The sequence below is a fragment of the Mandrillus leucophaeus genome, unplaced genomic scaffold, assembly GCF_000951045.1.
Source record: "Mandrillus leucophaeus isolate KB7577 unplaced genomic scaffold, Mleu.le_1.0 Scaffold1398, whole genome shotgun sequence".
NCBI classification, from domain to species: Eukaryota; Metazoa; Chordata; class Mammalia; order Primates; family Cercopithecidae; genus Mandrillus; species Mandrillus leucophaeus.
In genome coordinates, this window is record NW_012101363.1 from 177439 (window position 1) to 192624 (window position 15186).

General features: G+C 39.1%; 1 protein-coding gene across 2 annotated transcripts in view; it reads left to right on the forward strand.

The window, feature by feature from the left end:
* Nucleotides 1–5280, forward strand: part of ZNF720 (zinc finger protein 720) — a 63611-nt gene extending 58331 nt beyond the window's left edge. The window contains exon 5 of one of the 2 annotated variants that reach the window (XM_011973722.1): nt 3073–5280. In XM_011973722.1, the coding sequence (XP_011829112.1) occupies nt 3073–3092 (20 nt within the window). In that variant the 3' untranslated portion in view covers nt 3093–5280. The remainder of the gene's footprint in view (nt 1–3072) is intronic. The other variant, XM_011973721.1, reaches the window with a different exon arrangement.
* Nucleotides 5281–15186: the final 9906 nt, after the last annotated feature.

Below are 15186 nucleotides of genomic sequence, written 5' to 3' on the forward strand. Positions count from 1 at the left end.
TTATCAACACGAGATTCTGTATTCAGCAGATTTCTTTAAAAAATGAAACCAAGCCACAGTGAGATATCACACACCCATGAGAATGGTAAAAAAAAATTTTAATGTGAGTACCAAGTGCTGGTTAGGATTTGGAGCTACTCAAGTTAGGAATGCAAAATGACATAGTAACTTTGGAAAATAGTTTGACCATTTTAAATAAAGTTAGTCATATACTTATTATTTGAACTAGATGTCCCACCCCTAACCAACCATTTATTATACAAAACTGAAAACTAGTGATTAAAACCTGTTTGTGGATATTGGTTGCCACTATATTCATATTTGCAAAAAGCTAGAAATAAATCTTATGGCCCTCAGTAGGTGAGTGGATAATAAACTGTGATATGTCTACACAAAAGAAATGTGTTGTTAACAAAAAGGAAAAAACTATTGATCTCCACTACTACATGTATGAATCTTAAATATTTTTCTCTAAATTAAGGCTGTCAGATCAACAAGGCTGTGTATTACGTGATTCTATTTTATCACATTGCATGAATGATTAGAGGGATGGAAAATGATTAGTGGTTGCCAAAGAATAGGAGGAGGACAGGCATTGATTACAAAGGGGCAACAAGAAAAGTTTGGAAACAGTTTAGTGTGGTACCGTGGAAATAGGTATATGACTACACAGTTGTCAAAACCCAATGAACTGTACACCACAAAGAGTAATTTTACTCAATGCAAATTTTAAAAAATTAACCAGGATGTTGGGGAAATTCAGATATAATGCAGACAGTGACAAATGAATCTCATTGTATTACAAATTATTTGTCATCTGGCTGGGTGCAGTGGCTCACACCTGTAATCCAAGCATTTTGGGGGGCTAAGGTGGGAGGATCATTTAAGGTCAGAAGTTTGAGACCAGCCTGGCCAACATGGTGATACTTTGTCTCTACTGAAAATACAAAAATTAGCTGGGTGTGGTGGCACACACCTGTAATCCCAGCTACTTAGGAGGCAAAGGCAGGAGAATCACTTGAACTGAGGAGATGAAGGTTACGGTGAGTCAAGTTTGTGCCACTGCACTCCAGCCTGGGTAACAGAGTGAGACTCTTGTCTATAAACAAACGAATTATCTGTCATCTACCTATAAACATAACCCTACTGAAGAGGATGTGGATAAAATGTCTGCATCTAAGTCACTTTGAAAAACAGTATTTTGGTTGAATGCTCTAAGACTACACAAGCGCTGTGTTCTACTGAGTAATATTTTATTTTCCTACAAGGATATCAGTTAGCAATTCTGAAACACTTTTACGTGTTATTATATAATATATGGAGGCTGTTTCTCAGTGTTGTCCACAAAAGTTAAATGGTGAATGCTAGCATGAATCTTGTGGTCCTAGACCAAAGTTGGAAATGTCAGGATGAACCCATCACTAATATATCTGGATGGATGGATGGATGGGTGGATGGATGGATTAATAGATATAAAGACAGACAGATAGATAGATAGACAGATAGAGAGATAGATAGATAGATAGATAGATAGATAGATAGATAGATAGATAGATAGATAGATGAAGCATGTCTAAGATATCTGGAAGGATGGATGAATGGAAGGATGGATAGATAGATGGATAGATAGGTAGGCAGATAGATAGATAGATAGATAGATAGATAGATAGATAGATAGATAGATAGATGATTCAGAGATCGATAATGTTCCAAACTCTTGAGGGCCAAGAAGCAGAGACATCTAGTATCAATGAACACACCAAGGTCTACAGTCTTGGTTTCTAAACAACATTCATTAAAAGGACCCAAAGGTTGAAGTTAGAAAATATAAGTTGAGCTAGAGGATCTTGTAAAGCCACAAAGGAAAAAGTGCTTAATAAAAATGATGGCGACTTTTCAAAGGGAGCCAACCTGAAAGACCTCCCAATGGTCCAAGCTCCAACAATATGAGCAATAAGTTATGATAGCTTTGGATTATGGCCCAGAGAATAAAATAATATTCACTTATCTCTACTGTGTGAATAAAAGAGATTAAATAAATATGGAAAGAAGGAAGGAAATCTTACAATATTCAAAATACAAATCAATGTAGTTGGATAATGCAAAATAAATCAACACTAGAGCATCACAGTAATAATTACTGTAGGGAAGATTCCCTGAGGAATTCAAAAATTTCAGGAAAAACTTAAACACTAAAGAGTGTATTTGGGTCAGTCTCGGTGGCACATGCCTGTAATCCTAGCACTTTGGGAGGCCTAGGCGGGTGGATCACCTGAGGTCAGGAGTTCGAGACCAGCCTAGCCAACATGGTGAAACCCCGTCTCTACTAAAAATACAAAAATTAGCCAAGCATGGTGGTGGGCGCCTATAATCCCAGCTACTTGAGAGGCTGAATCAGGAGAGTCACTTGAACCTGGGAGGCAGAAGTTGCCGTGAGCCGAGATCATGCCGTTGCACTCCAGCCTGGGTGACAAGAGTGGAACTCCATCTCAGAAAAGAAAAGCATATTTGCATATTTTAAGTATCTACCATCTAATATTAATACAGTTTTTTTCTTAATTTCTTAGACTTGTGACTATTTGAAACAAATTGTAACACTGTATTGTAGGATTTATAATTTATAGTTGTGAAATTTATAACACATGGAATAAGAAGATAAATGGAACGGTTCTGTAGCAAACTTTTCACGTTTTTTTTTTTTTTATTTAAGACAGTATAGTATTAACTCTAGAAGTAGATTTGGTTGATATGTTAAAGATTCATATTGTATTCCCTGCAGCAACCACTAAAAAATGCAAAGAAGTGTAATGTAAATGCTAAAAAAGGAGTTAAATATAAAATATTTGTTTGCACAGTATTTATGTATCTTTTAGTCACAATAGCCCCAAACAGGAAACAACCAAATGTCCATCAATAAGAAAATGAACTAACTGTATAGCTTTTAGAACAAAATACAGCTCAAGAATACAAAAAAGCAAGCACACATCCTGGATAAAATTCATAAACCTGCTCAATGAGAGACAAGTTCCAGACACAGAATTGTACTTTATGTATTTGTGTATTTAATTTCAGGCAAAATAATCCTATGGTGAAAAAAATCAACACAGAGATAATCTCTGCTTGAGAAAAAGGACCAAAGACAAGGGAATTTTCTGAGGGTGATGAAAATATTGCGTTGAAAAGGGGTGAAGTTTATATGGGTCTATTTATTTGTCTAACATGTACAGTTAAGGTTTATGCCTTGCAGTGTATGTACATCTTCACAAAAATCTTAAAAAAATTAAGTGGGTGGAGGTAGGAAAAGGGTTGAAGTATAGATGAAGCTGAAGTGGTACATGATTAGTGGTTGAAGCTTGGTGACAGGTCTATATATTTTATTTTTATGTCTTTAATAGTATTTGTATAAATGTACAATATTCATTTACAGTGTTAGCTCAGGATCTTGTTTACCTTTGGACAGGGAGGGAGGGATAAATTTATTTTCTGGGTAGGAGTAAAGCTGGTTCTATTCCTCAGTTATGTGAATTATCTGTCATAATCCAAAAAGCTTTATATGAATATTTCTGTATATAATGTTGTATATCAATAAAAAATTATATATTATGTATTTGCACCAAAATCCTAACTCACTGCCTCAGAATATTGGCAGTGTTTCCTTTTGTCGTAAGGTGGAACACAATTTCATGGCATTAGCAGATGGGTTTGAATATTCTGAAGTATCAATGTCCTAATCTTATGGCCACCTCTTGGGTCTTTCCATTTTTGCCTTCAATTGGTAAGTGGCGTGGTTTTGATTTTTTGAGATGAAACTTTTTCCCAGCAAAGTCTTTTTCCCAGCAAAGTCTTTTTCCCATAGTGATGCTCTGAAAGCCAGGACACCTAGCACAGGACCCTGGGCATAGCATGCACTCAGTACATGTGGAGCATGTTAATCAGGAACAAAAGGAGTAGCAAAGGTCAGTTCCTGCAAAAGTTGAGTAGATAATACAGGTATGACTGAAAGGCTGCAACTCAGGAGTAAACATTTTACATTCATTCAAGAGACAATTTGCAACAAGTACACCAAAAAATTTTGACTTAAAGGAGTACTTTGGGGGCTTTGGCTCTGTAATCACCTGGAGAACTTTAAATAATACTGATGTCTGGGCCGTACTCCAGGGATTTTGATTTTATTGGTCTGTTGCAATTTGGGTTTTGGGAATTGTAGGGTCTTTGCATGTGACTGATGTGGAGCCAGGGGCGAGACCCACTGTTTCAGGGTGAGGGATGCATTAGCTGTGTGTGATTTCCATGTGTGCTGCAGGTATTTGTCCTATGACCATTCCTGCATTTGGAGTCTTGGAAATTGTGGCAGGAGGAAATGTCTCTCTACAGATCAATTTTTTATGTCACTTGCTTTTAGAATAAGAGGTTATTTCAGGCACAGTAATTTGATTTAATCTGTTTTCAAAGCATAAGTAACCTGAAAATACTAAAATGAAAAGAATTCGCAAACATGAGAATTTGCAAACGTGGAGTGTGTTCTTACGTGCTTTCCAATTTCTCTGATGATAAGAAATGAATAATGTTTGACCTTTTGATTTCCTTAGCTCAGACACTTTCTCAAATTATTTGAAGACCTTCCAAGTTGCTTCAGAAGCATTGTCCAAAGGAGATTATTCCCAATAATGAAGAGTAATAGATGGATGAGAATGTGTAAGGAATCCTATTTCTGTCACAGAAGTGGCACTCTGCAGAACCTCAAGGGCCCATGGAGTTCATGGGCTTTGGAGTCAGGCAGAGTTGACCCTGAGTCCCATCCCAGTCTCTTAATAGACTAGTTACTTGAAACAGTTACGCAAGACAAGGCATAATGATACTGATTGCAGTAATGGGAACAATTCATTCCTCTCTGTATCCATGCCCTTTGCAATGTGTTTTTAGCTACTGCCATGCAGGGAAAGATTCTGTTTACCCAATCCTTGGATCTGACTGGCCTTATTTGCTGTGGCCAATTCATACTGATTGTTCTGGTGAAACAATTACGCATGTTTTGCTCCTCATTCTAGTCTTTAAAATGATATTTTATGAAATTGTGTTTCTACTGTATTGGGCTATATTCTTTCTTCTCAATATTCTAATTCACTGGTCCTCTTATCTCTGTTTAGTTTAGTGGTGAACCTATACATTGTCTCGTAACTTAATTTTGTATTATTCATATTCTATTGGGCTGTTATTCAAATGTGGCTTTTAAACTTGTGTTACTTGTTCTTTCCACAAAAATAAACATTGAATTTCTAATTTTCTTGTATTCATTTAAACATTTTAAATATAATTCCAATGTGCAAAGCCATTGCATATTTTTTCTTCTGATATTTCTTATTATGTCACTCAGTTTTTCCTTTGGTTCTCACTTTTGGGAGATACTATATTTGGGGTGTCTATAGTCATATTATTTCCAGTGTTTCTTTCATTTTCCCTGGGAACAAGATGAAAAACACACATAGATTTGACATCCTTATGATGAGTCAGTATCTGAAGGAGCATTTTTTTCTTAGTTTGACTACTCTGGATCATTATCTTGATTTAATTTTGCTCCTTTGAAGTTCTTATACTTTCCTTTAACTCCATTCAGCAACTTAAAGGTTACTGTAACTTGAGGATTTTTTTAGTTGTCTGTATTAAAATATTTAATAATATACAGCATTTTTGCTAAAAGCACAAATATCCACAGTGTACATGAATAAAGTATTTCAATAGACATTGTGCAGCATACAGCAGAATCTTATGAGATATCCCGTTTCTTCATTCAGAACATTCCTCTCAAATATACCATGTGATAATAGTAATTTGTAAACAGTAGTTTTTTGATACTTAAAATTTTGTTTTTTGAACATTTCTGAAAATATATACTTCATGCCAATGAACAGAACTGATCTAGATACAGCCAGAATTACTGTTTCTCTATAATATTAAAATAATATTGATAAAACTATGTATCTGAATTCAGGTCTTTTGGCTTTAATCACTCTGCTTCCTTTTTAGCATGTTCCTGAATTTACAAAAGAATCTGTTTGGATTTCTACTTATTCTATAAACAAATTAAAAGAGACAAGGGAAATTTGTGTGTGGCTAGATAGTAGTTATTGGTTACAATTTATAATTTCTAGTGTCCTTTTAGTTGCTTTGAAAATAGTAACCTCTTGAATTTCTGCTATCATAAAATTCGTGTCATTGTTAGGCCTGCACTTTGCCATTCAGTTTTTTTCACCTCTGGTACTAGAATATAATGTATATCTTCTCTTTACTGGTGAAAAATGCTATGCATTTGTCTCTACCTAATTAGTGAAACTATATTTAGCATGTTTATGTTCATTTAGTTACTGTATACCAAAACATTTTATTTCTGTGATGGTCTTAATTTTACCTAACAGGATTGTAAATGGCTTAGTTTGTCAGTTTTCATGAATTTCTGTGTTCCACATTTCAGATATTAAGTCCGTGTGTAATTGGCTTAGAATAATCCCTAACACACTGTAGGGGTTACTATGTACTAACTGCTCTGCTTCCTCACATTTCTATTTGTTCATACCATTCTTCATTTACTAAATTATTTTGTGTATGTTACTCATATTTATTTTTCTGTCCTCTCTAAATATTTATTAAAAAGAGGAGGTAGGCTAATGTGTCATGTTGATAAAATTCAAAGTCAAATGGTATGCTTCACTGTTTTCCTTTAGATATAATAGCTTTTTTGACTCAGTGAAGTTTTAGTCATATTCTCAATCCTAAAACAGAGGAAGCTTTTCTATAGCTGATTGAAATTTATTGTTTAAATTTTAAAAAATATGGGTAAAGAAGGCTTATGCTAGTAGTGGTGCAGGGTCTTTACTCATATTCCCCCTTTTTTTGTTTGCTGAGCATATTTTTAAGAGTGGAATGGACACATTCTACTATGGCCTGCCCTTGGGGGTTATATGAGATGCCTGTGGAATGTTGGATGTTCCGTGTGTGAGAAAATTGTTGAAATTGTAAGCTGGCATAAGCCAGACCATTATCAGTTTTAATTTTTGTGAGCCGCCCCATAAATGCAAAAGCTAAGAGAAGATGTTTAATAACATATCGGGTGGAGTCTCCAGGAAGAGCATGTGCACCAATTAGCTGAGAATTGGTATCAATGGATACATGTACATATCTTAGTTTTCCAAATTCAGGGATGTGTGTAACATCTGTTTGCCATAACTGATTAGGTTCTAGTTTTCTAGGGTTAACACCTGTTGAAGGAGAGGACATGTCTGTGAGCTGGCAATTATCCTGTGATCAGGGTAATATGTTTAGCTAGTCTTTGAGTACGTTGAAATTGTTTAGTTAACTTCCTCCAACTTTGTTGGAAAAATTGATGCGATTTAGTGGCTTGGTCAAGCAGTGATGTCGTGACTTGCAGGTCTGCTTGATTATTGCCATAAGCCAGTGGGCCAGGCAGTGAGCCGTGGGCTCGAATATGTGTGATAAAAATAGGATGTGTACATTTATCCAGCAATTGCTGAAGCTGAAGAAAAGGTGCACGCAGGATGGGCTCGAGACTAGACTTAATGAGGGCTGTTTCAAGGTTCTGCAATAAATAGAGTAAGCAGAGTAGTAACAATATTCATGGGCTGAGCAGAAAAGGTCTCCAGGGCCAGTTTTACGGCTCCAACCTCAGCTCTCTGAGTGCTAGTAAATCCAGAATGAGTGAGGAAATTATGCGGTCTCCACCAAATAGCTGTTTTTCCATTTTTACCAGAGCCGTCAGTAAAAAGCATTAAAGTGTTAGTTATGGGGGAGTTAACTACTTTTGTAGGCACAACTACTGGAGTATGAGATAAGAACTGAAGTAGTTTGTCAGCAGGAAGGGCATGCTGTATATGACCTGCATAATCAGAGAGTGCTATCTGAAGATCTAGAGATAGGGGCAATACTGCTTCAAATTGTTTGTTACTCAAAGGAATTCTTATGATATCAGGGTAATAACCTAGCAACTGATTGCATCATCTGTGGCATGTATAGATGACTTTACTAACTAGCTGGATATAGGGAGATAGTGTTTTAGTCCCACTATGTGAGCAAAAATTCCATTCTAGGAAGCATAGCCCTGGGGCCATCCTGTTGGGGAATGTTTAGTAGGAAAAACAATTTAACTGAATGTTGTGGGTCTATGCAATTTAGTTGCCTCTGAGAAATAGCTTGCTCTATTTCCTCAATTTCCCTTTTTGCTGCAGGAGTTAAATACCTGGGAGAGTCTAGGGCTGTATTATCCTTTAGGATAGAAAACAGGCTTTGTAACTTATCAGTAGTTATGCCCAAGGTGGGATGAAGCAAATTAACATCACCCAGTAATTTTTGATAATCATTTAAGCTGTGTAAGTTGCTAAGTTGCTAGTATTTAATTTAATCTTGTGAGGTCTGAAGTTAGTATGTATCCAAGATGTTTCCAAGGAGAAGACAATTGTGCCTTTTCAGGGATTAAACCTCTTAACTATGTATTCTTTACGACAGAGGCATATAAACTTAAAAGAACTGGCTCCGTTGGGGCTGCTAGTAAAATATCATCCATAAAATGAATAACCTTGCAATCAGGAAATTTATTTCTACTGGAGAATAAAACCCGATTTACATGATATTGACACAGGGTAGGACTGTTCAGCATTCCTTGAGGAAGTAGTTTCCAATGAAATTGGTAAGCTGGCCTTTCATTATTGATAGCTGCTATTGTAAACACACATTTTTCCCTTTCCTGTTCTACCAGGGGAATACTACAAAAGCAGTTATTTTAAGTCAATAATGAGTATAGGTCAATATTGAGGAATTGCCATGGGGAAAGGGAGGCCTTGTTGAAGGGGCCCCATAGGTTACAAATTAGCACTGATAGCCCGTAAGCCATCCAAAAGTCTTCATTTGCCAGAACTTTTGGGAATGACAAAAATGGGTGAATTCCAAGAGCTCTCTGATGGTTCTATATGGCCGGCTTTTAATTGCTCCTCAACTAATTCATGGGTTCATAATTTCTCTCCCTTTAGAGGCCACTGTTCTATCCCATTGGATCTTGAAAGAGCCACATCAGGGGTAGGGGAGGGATAATAACAGTGGCCATTATTAGAAAGGGGTCTGCAGAGTGACCCACCCCCCATTGGGCTAATAGGTCCCATCTCCAAAGATTAACAGGGATGGGTGTGATTAGAGGCTGTATAACTGCCTTTCTTCCCTCTGAATCGCAACATGTTAGGGGCCATGTGCTCTGCTTGGCTGTGTCCACTTCCCTGTGCTGACAATTTTTTATTTCTGAGTGACCCACGATCAAGTTTCTGGCCAGTTTTGATCACTAATGATTGAAATATCCACCCCTGTGTTCAATAAGCCAGTAAAATTTTTATTTCTAATTTTTAAAGTAATCATGGTCTCTGATCAGCGATTAATTGGTTCTGATATACTCCTGTGGCTCCCATGCTTCCAAAACTTCCCTTTCTCCTTTCCTTTCCCTGGGCGTTGGGGACCCAGTATGGTAAGAGTAGTAACTGAGCTGTCTTTGATCCAGGGGGAAGAATATGCAGACCTTTACATTCCATCATAACTAATACCTCACCTTGATAATCACTATCAGTTACCCTGGTGAGCACATTAATTCCTTTACTGGATAGGCTTGATCGCCCTAGGACTACTCCCACTGTTCCCAGAGGCAGTGGACCCAAGATCTTGGTTGCAACCCTTTTAGGGTCTTCTCCTTTTAGCACTGATTCGTTGGGGCAGAGTAAGTCCAGTCCTGTGCTCCCAGTGGTGGCTGCTCTGAGAAAGAGGACTGTGGACTTTCCATCGACCAAGGAAAGCTGCTGGCATTCAAATTTGGATCTGCATTGATTTACCCAATGTTTCCCCTTTTTACATCAGGGACATATAAAAGGGGATTCTTTTCCTGAGTTACCTTGGTCTCTACTATTGGGGCATTCTCTCTTAATGACTTGGCTCTCTGCATAGAAAACAATTTGGGTTTTTCTCCCTTTTCACTTTAGGAGGCCTTAATGCCTGTGGCTGCCTTTCCTCTAATTGCCTGCACTGCTTGCTGGCAGTCAGTGTTACCATTTTCATAAGCCAATTGCAACAATAAGATACCAGCAGCCTGGGCATGACTAATTTATCTCTTAATTGCCTGGGTTAACTGATTGATAAATTCAACAAATGGCCCCTGAGGCCCTTGTGGAACAATTATGAAAGATCCCTGTTGAACACTGCTTTCGGGAATTCGGTCCCAAGCCCTGAGAGCACACAAAGACATTTGTGCATAGGCTTGGGGATCAAAATGTAGTTGTACATTGGCATGGGGACCCCTACCCTGGATCATAGCAGTTGTTTTATCTTGCCTGGCCAATTGATTCTGGTTGGCTTGTTGTTCACATAACTCATCATATTCTGCCTTCCAGAGGAGATATTGGCTGGGCTCTAACTCTTTTTTAGCTAGCACTGACCAGTCCCATGGACTCATACAGAAGTTGTCTGCTATGGCTTCAATTATTCGTTTTATAAATGGGCTAGCAGCTTTATTTTCTTTAGTGCTGTTTCTTATCTCTTTATTAGCGTCAAAAGAAATGGGTTCAGATACTTGATTGCCTGTTGATATTGCATTACTGGGCAGGCTAAGAGCTCTCCTTCTAATGCTGCTTGCCCAAGACAGGGTCCCATAGCTGTAGCGTATCCGTTGTCTTTTTCCAATTTATTTGAGGAGGGGGCTCAGGCAAAACCTGTTTCCTCTTTGGTATTTTTGCCTGTTAATGGTGGGGCTGAGGGAGGAGAAGGAGGCAGTAAGGTAGGTGATGGTTCCCCCTCCCTTACCTTTTAGGCTCTTCTGTGTAGAGCAGGACCAAAGCAGCCCTAACTAAAGCACATAATGTTAGAGATGTTACTGGGACCCTTTGCCCTTATTCATGATGTTGTTTAAAACTTTCCCCCACTTGTTCCCAGAGCTCTATGTGTAGCATACCTTCTTCCAGGAACCATGGGTTATGGGAAACAAATTTGCATTAGGTCCCTTAATTGAACCTGCAAAACTGAGGTTCTGTTAGCTTTAAGCAGCTGTTTCAATACTTTTATATACTGTTGCTGTTGAGCTGATAACTGTTGTCCCATGATGAAACCCTAGCCTAAACAATTCCCTCGAACTTGGAGATCCCAAGGGGGCACCAATGACTTACTGACTGTGCAATCTCTTCACCTTCATTTTTGAGGGTTCCATCATGATCCATTGCAGCATTCCTCACACAGGGCACCACCTGCTGAGTTTGTCCTGCAGACTCTGACTGAGCGAGGATGAAAGAAGTATGCTGCCACAGCTATTTTGCCTGACAGCACGGCTAGGGGGAGTATACCCCTTAGAACCACTGACGAGAGTGCAGCTCAGCCAAGACTGCTTATCCACCTATGAGCCGTCAATGCTCACATTTATTTAGCACAGATTTAATGACAATGGCTTGGAGCAAACACAATTTGTGGGTAATAAAAATTGTCAAACCCCCGAGTAGAGAGCAATCCTGTGCATGAATTATCAAAGGTTGGTTTCTGGAGACAGGAGTAAACACATTTATCTAGATAAGTTCTTTACATTCCCTTTTTATCTACCCTTTGCTCTTAGGCTCCAGAGAAAGGAATTTGGCTGCCTTCAGCCAAATTTTATTTAGAAGCTTTTGCAAAACCTCCCAGCCTTCCAAGAAGATTTGTATCTTTCCTTATAATTTTTCCTGCCACCCTGACCAATCTTCTACACCACAGGGGATTGGGGAAGGAAGGAAGGAATTAAGGGCACCAGAGAGAGAAAGTAAAAGATAAATGACAATACTTTAGTAAGGAAGTGACCTTCCATAGCTTCAGTTGTATTCTTTTGCCAAGAGGTGAGTCGCTAACCACTTACTGGTTACACAAGGATGTGTATACTGGGAAGTGGGGATCTTCATGAACCATCATGGAGGCTGCTCACCACAGAGGCCAAGGTGAGACAAATGGACCTGATTCTAAATAGCATGAGAAGACATTGGAAGGTCTATTGCCTCAGGATGACATTATCGAAATTTTATTTAACTTCAATTCCCTTATGGTGGATCTTGGGAAATGAGACCAGGAGGGGAAGTGACTTTCCCAACATGCAGCTGATAAAACCCAGGCATGTTTGAGTTGTCCTACCCCATGTAATTCTTCCATCTCTGTCTTTTTGTATTGGCTACATGTGATACCGACTCATGACCATTGTATTATTTCACATGCTCCTGATGAGTTCCCTTAGAATTAGGTAACTCCTGATGAGTTCTTGTAGAACTGGGTAACTAGCATGATCTCTGTTGTGCAGGTTGGGAGACTGTGGAGCCCCCAGAAAAACAATGACATATCTAGGATGGCATAACTGGTAAATTTATTAAAAGGAGGTTCTGACCTAGCTCTCCTCAACCTGTGGTCCTGACTTCACTGAGTCTTCTCAGAGTCTGGGGGAGAGGGGTCTGTGTTTGCATAAATGTGTGCAGGTAATAAAATAACATGGGGAAAGAAGATGAGCAGTCACCATCCTAGAGAAGCCTATGGGTAGGCCTTAGTAAAAGAATGATGAAACCTTGAAGAAGTGACTTCCCTTCCTTGGTGAAAGACCCCAACAGAACTTAGAACTTTGGTAACCAGGCAATCACATTTCTGAAGACAGTCTCCTATCAAGTTTAGTTAGCCAGAGACTGTCAAGAGAGCAAGATGTTCTGCTATGTTCAAACCTCTTGCTTCAGTGAGAGCCTTTTCTAAAGATGCAGAATTTGGCTCAGCTCTCAATCCCCAACCTCCATGCTTCAGGCCATTTGCCAAGAGGTACCCCAAAGTAACCACAGGGTAGCCCTTTCCAGGCCAATCCTCACTTGAGATGCCATCTGGACAACCTCATACCCTCTCCTCATCACCATATATGTGTGTAGGGTGGGGAGCAGAAGGTGAGGTGAAGCTCTTCCTGGGAAGGAGCAGGTTTTTAGATGCTGGAACTCTACTGCGTTCATACCCCAGGTCATGGCTGGCAGGATGGGAAGGTGAGTGTTGGGGATTAAGTTTGTTTACTCAGATTTAATTTTGAGATCTCAAGCTGTCATGTGGCTTTTGCCCTGGTTGGCAGTTCACGGAGATGCTCCTCTGTGCCTGATCTAGGATGCAGAACTTTAATCAGAGTATCTCCTTGTGGGAACAGCCAAGCAGGCCACTAACACCTCTCAATTAATTTGCTGGGTACTCTGTTTGCAGAATTCCATGCAGGAGATCAGTGAAAAGCTGTTTGACAGGTCCAACTGTATCTCCTTGGACAAAAGACAGTTGCACCACATCACCAACCATGGTCACTGCTGGGCAAGCATGAGAGTGAGCATGGAAGGGCCATCACAGACAAGGACCTGAGATGGCCAGGGTGGGCCCAGGGCCTAAACCTGAGTATACAGACTCCCCTGGGCTGTGTCCTATATTTTTGCCAATTTAGTGGCTGATATTCGCATTCTCAAAGGAACCTGGCCTCCATTAGTCCTCAGTGGCAACTTGGCTAGGTGCAAAGTCTCTGTTCACATACTTCTAGGAATATCAGAGAAAACACTTTTGCATTGTTTTTACTTTACAATAGGCCAGGAGTATCTTTGCATGTTGTTGCTGTTTTTATTGTTTTAACAACTTGCCCCAAGTATTCCATGTAGCAGTCAGCTCCACTACTCTTCCAGACCTCCATTCTTAACCATCACTCTAAATTGGGTGGTTTATATAGGAAAGGGAGGGGTTTAGGCTATTCTAACATTTGTCTATAGCTTTTAATCCTATAAAACATATCATCATAACCCTGCCAGGTCAGAACCTGTGCCCTCACCTGTCTTCATAATATTCCATAAGGGAGGCTGTTTCCCACAGTAGTGCAACCTTTCCGTGCTGGTGAAGATTGACGTGATTCAATTCTGTGGTTATCTCAGCCATACTGTAGGGGACATCCTGTGTTTGTTCGAATAGACTATCAGTTTGCTGGTGCTCCCATACGGTATTACCAGATTACCATGTGCTGGGTGGCCTTAGAAACAAAAATGTACTCAATTTTGGAGACTAAAAATCCCATATTGAAGTGTCAGCTAGGGTGATTTCTCTCATTTAGTGACTTCCATTTTTATATTTTCATGGTGTTTGAAGAATAAAACATTTTAAATTTGGTGAAGTATAGTTTTCTCTTTTTGATTGTCCTTTGGTGTAAAACCTAAAATATCATTGCCTAATGCAAGGTTGCAAAACTTTAATATTCCTCCTAAGAATGTTTTAGTTTCAGCACTTACATTTAAGTGTATGATCTTTTTAACTTTTGTTTGTTGGTTGGTTGGCTTGTTTTTTGTTTTTTGATGTGTGATTTGAATTAGGAGTTCAGTGTCATTATTTTGCAGGCCAATATCCAATTTTCCAGTATATTTTGTTGAAAAGACTTTTTTCTCCTCAGAAATTTCTTGGCCCCTTTGTTAAAATCACTTTACCATAAATGCATGTTTATTAATGAAACTTCCTATCTATTTCATTGTTCTATATGGATCTATCCCTGTGCTACCACCACAGGCTTGATTATTGTTACTTTGTAGTGAATAAAAATTTGTTTTATCGAGTTTAAGTTATAGAATTTTGTTATTTATTATTTTTTTTTTTTTGAGATGGAGTTTTGCTCTTCTTGCCCAGGCTGGAGTGCAATGGCATGATCTCGGCTCACTGCAACCTCCACCTCCCAGGTTTAAGCAATTCTCTTGCCTCAGCCTCCCAAGTAGCTGGGATTACAGGCATGCGTGACCACATCTGGCTAATTTTATGTTTATAATAGAGATGGGGTTTCTTCATGTTGGTCAGGCTGGTCTTGAACTCCTGAGCTCAGGTGATCTGCCCGCCTTGGCCTCCCAAAGTGCTGGGATTACAGGCGTGATCCACTACACCCAGGTAAATTTTGTTATTCCTTTTAAGGATTGTGTTTATGTTTTTGGTTTACTTTGCATATGTATGTGGATTTTGAGAAGGCTTGCTCTGAGGAATTCGGGCAGTCCAGATGAGTGAGATTCCTCTCAGTGCATCACACTGACTCTGCCAAGGGGCAGTCAGAATGGTTCATTAAGTGTGTCTCAGATCCCACACCTTCTGACTGGGTGAGACACCCCCAAACAGAAATTG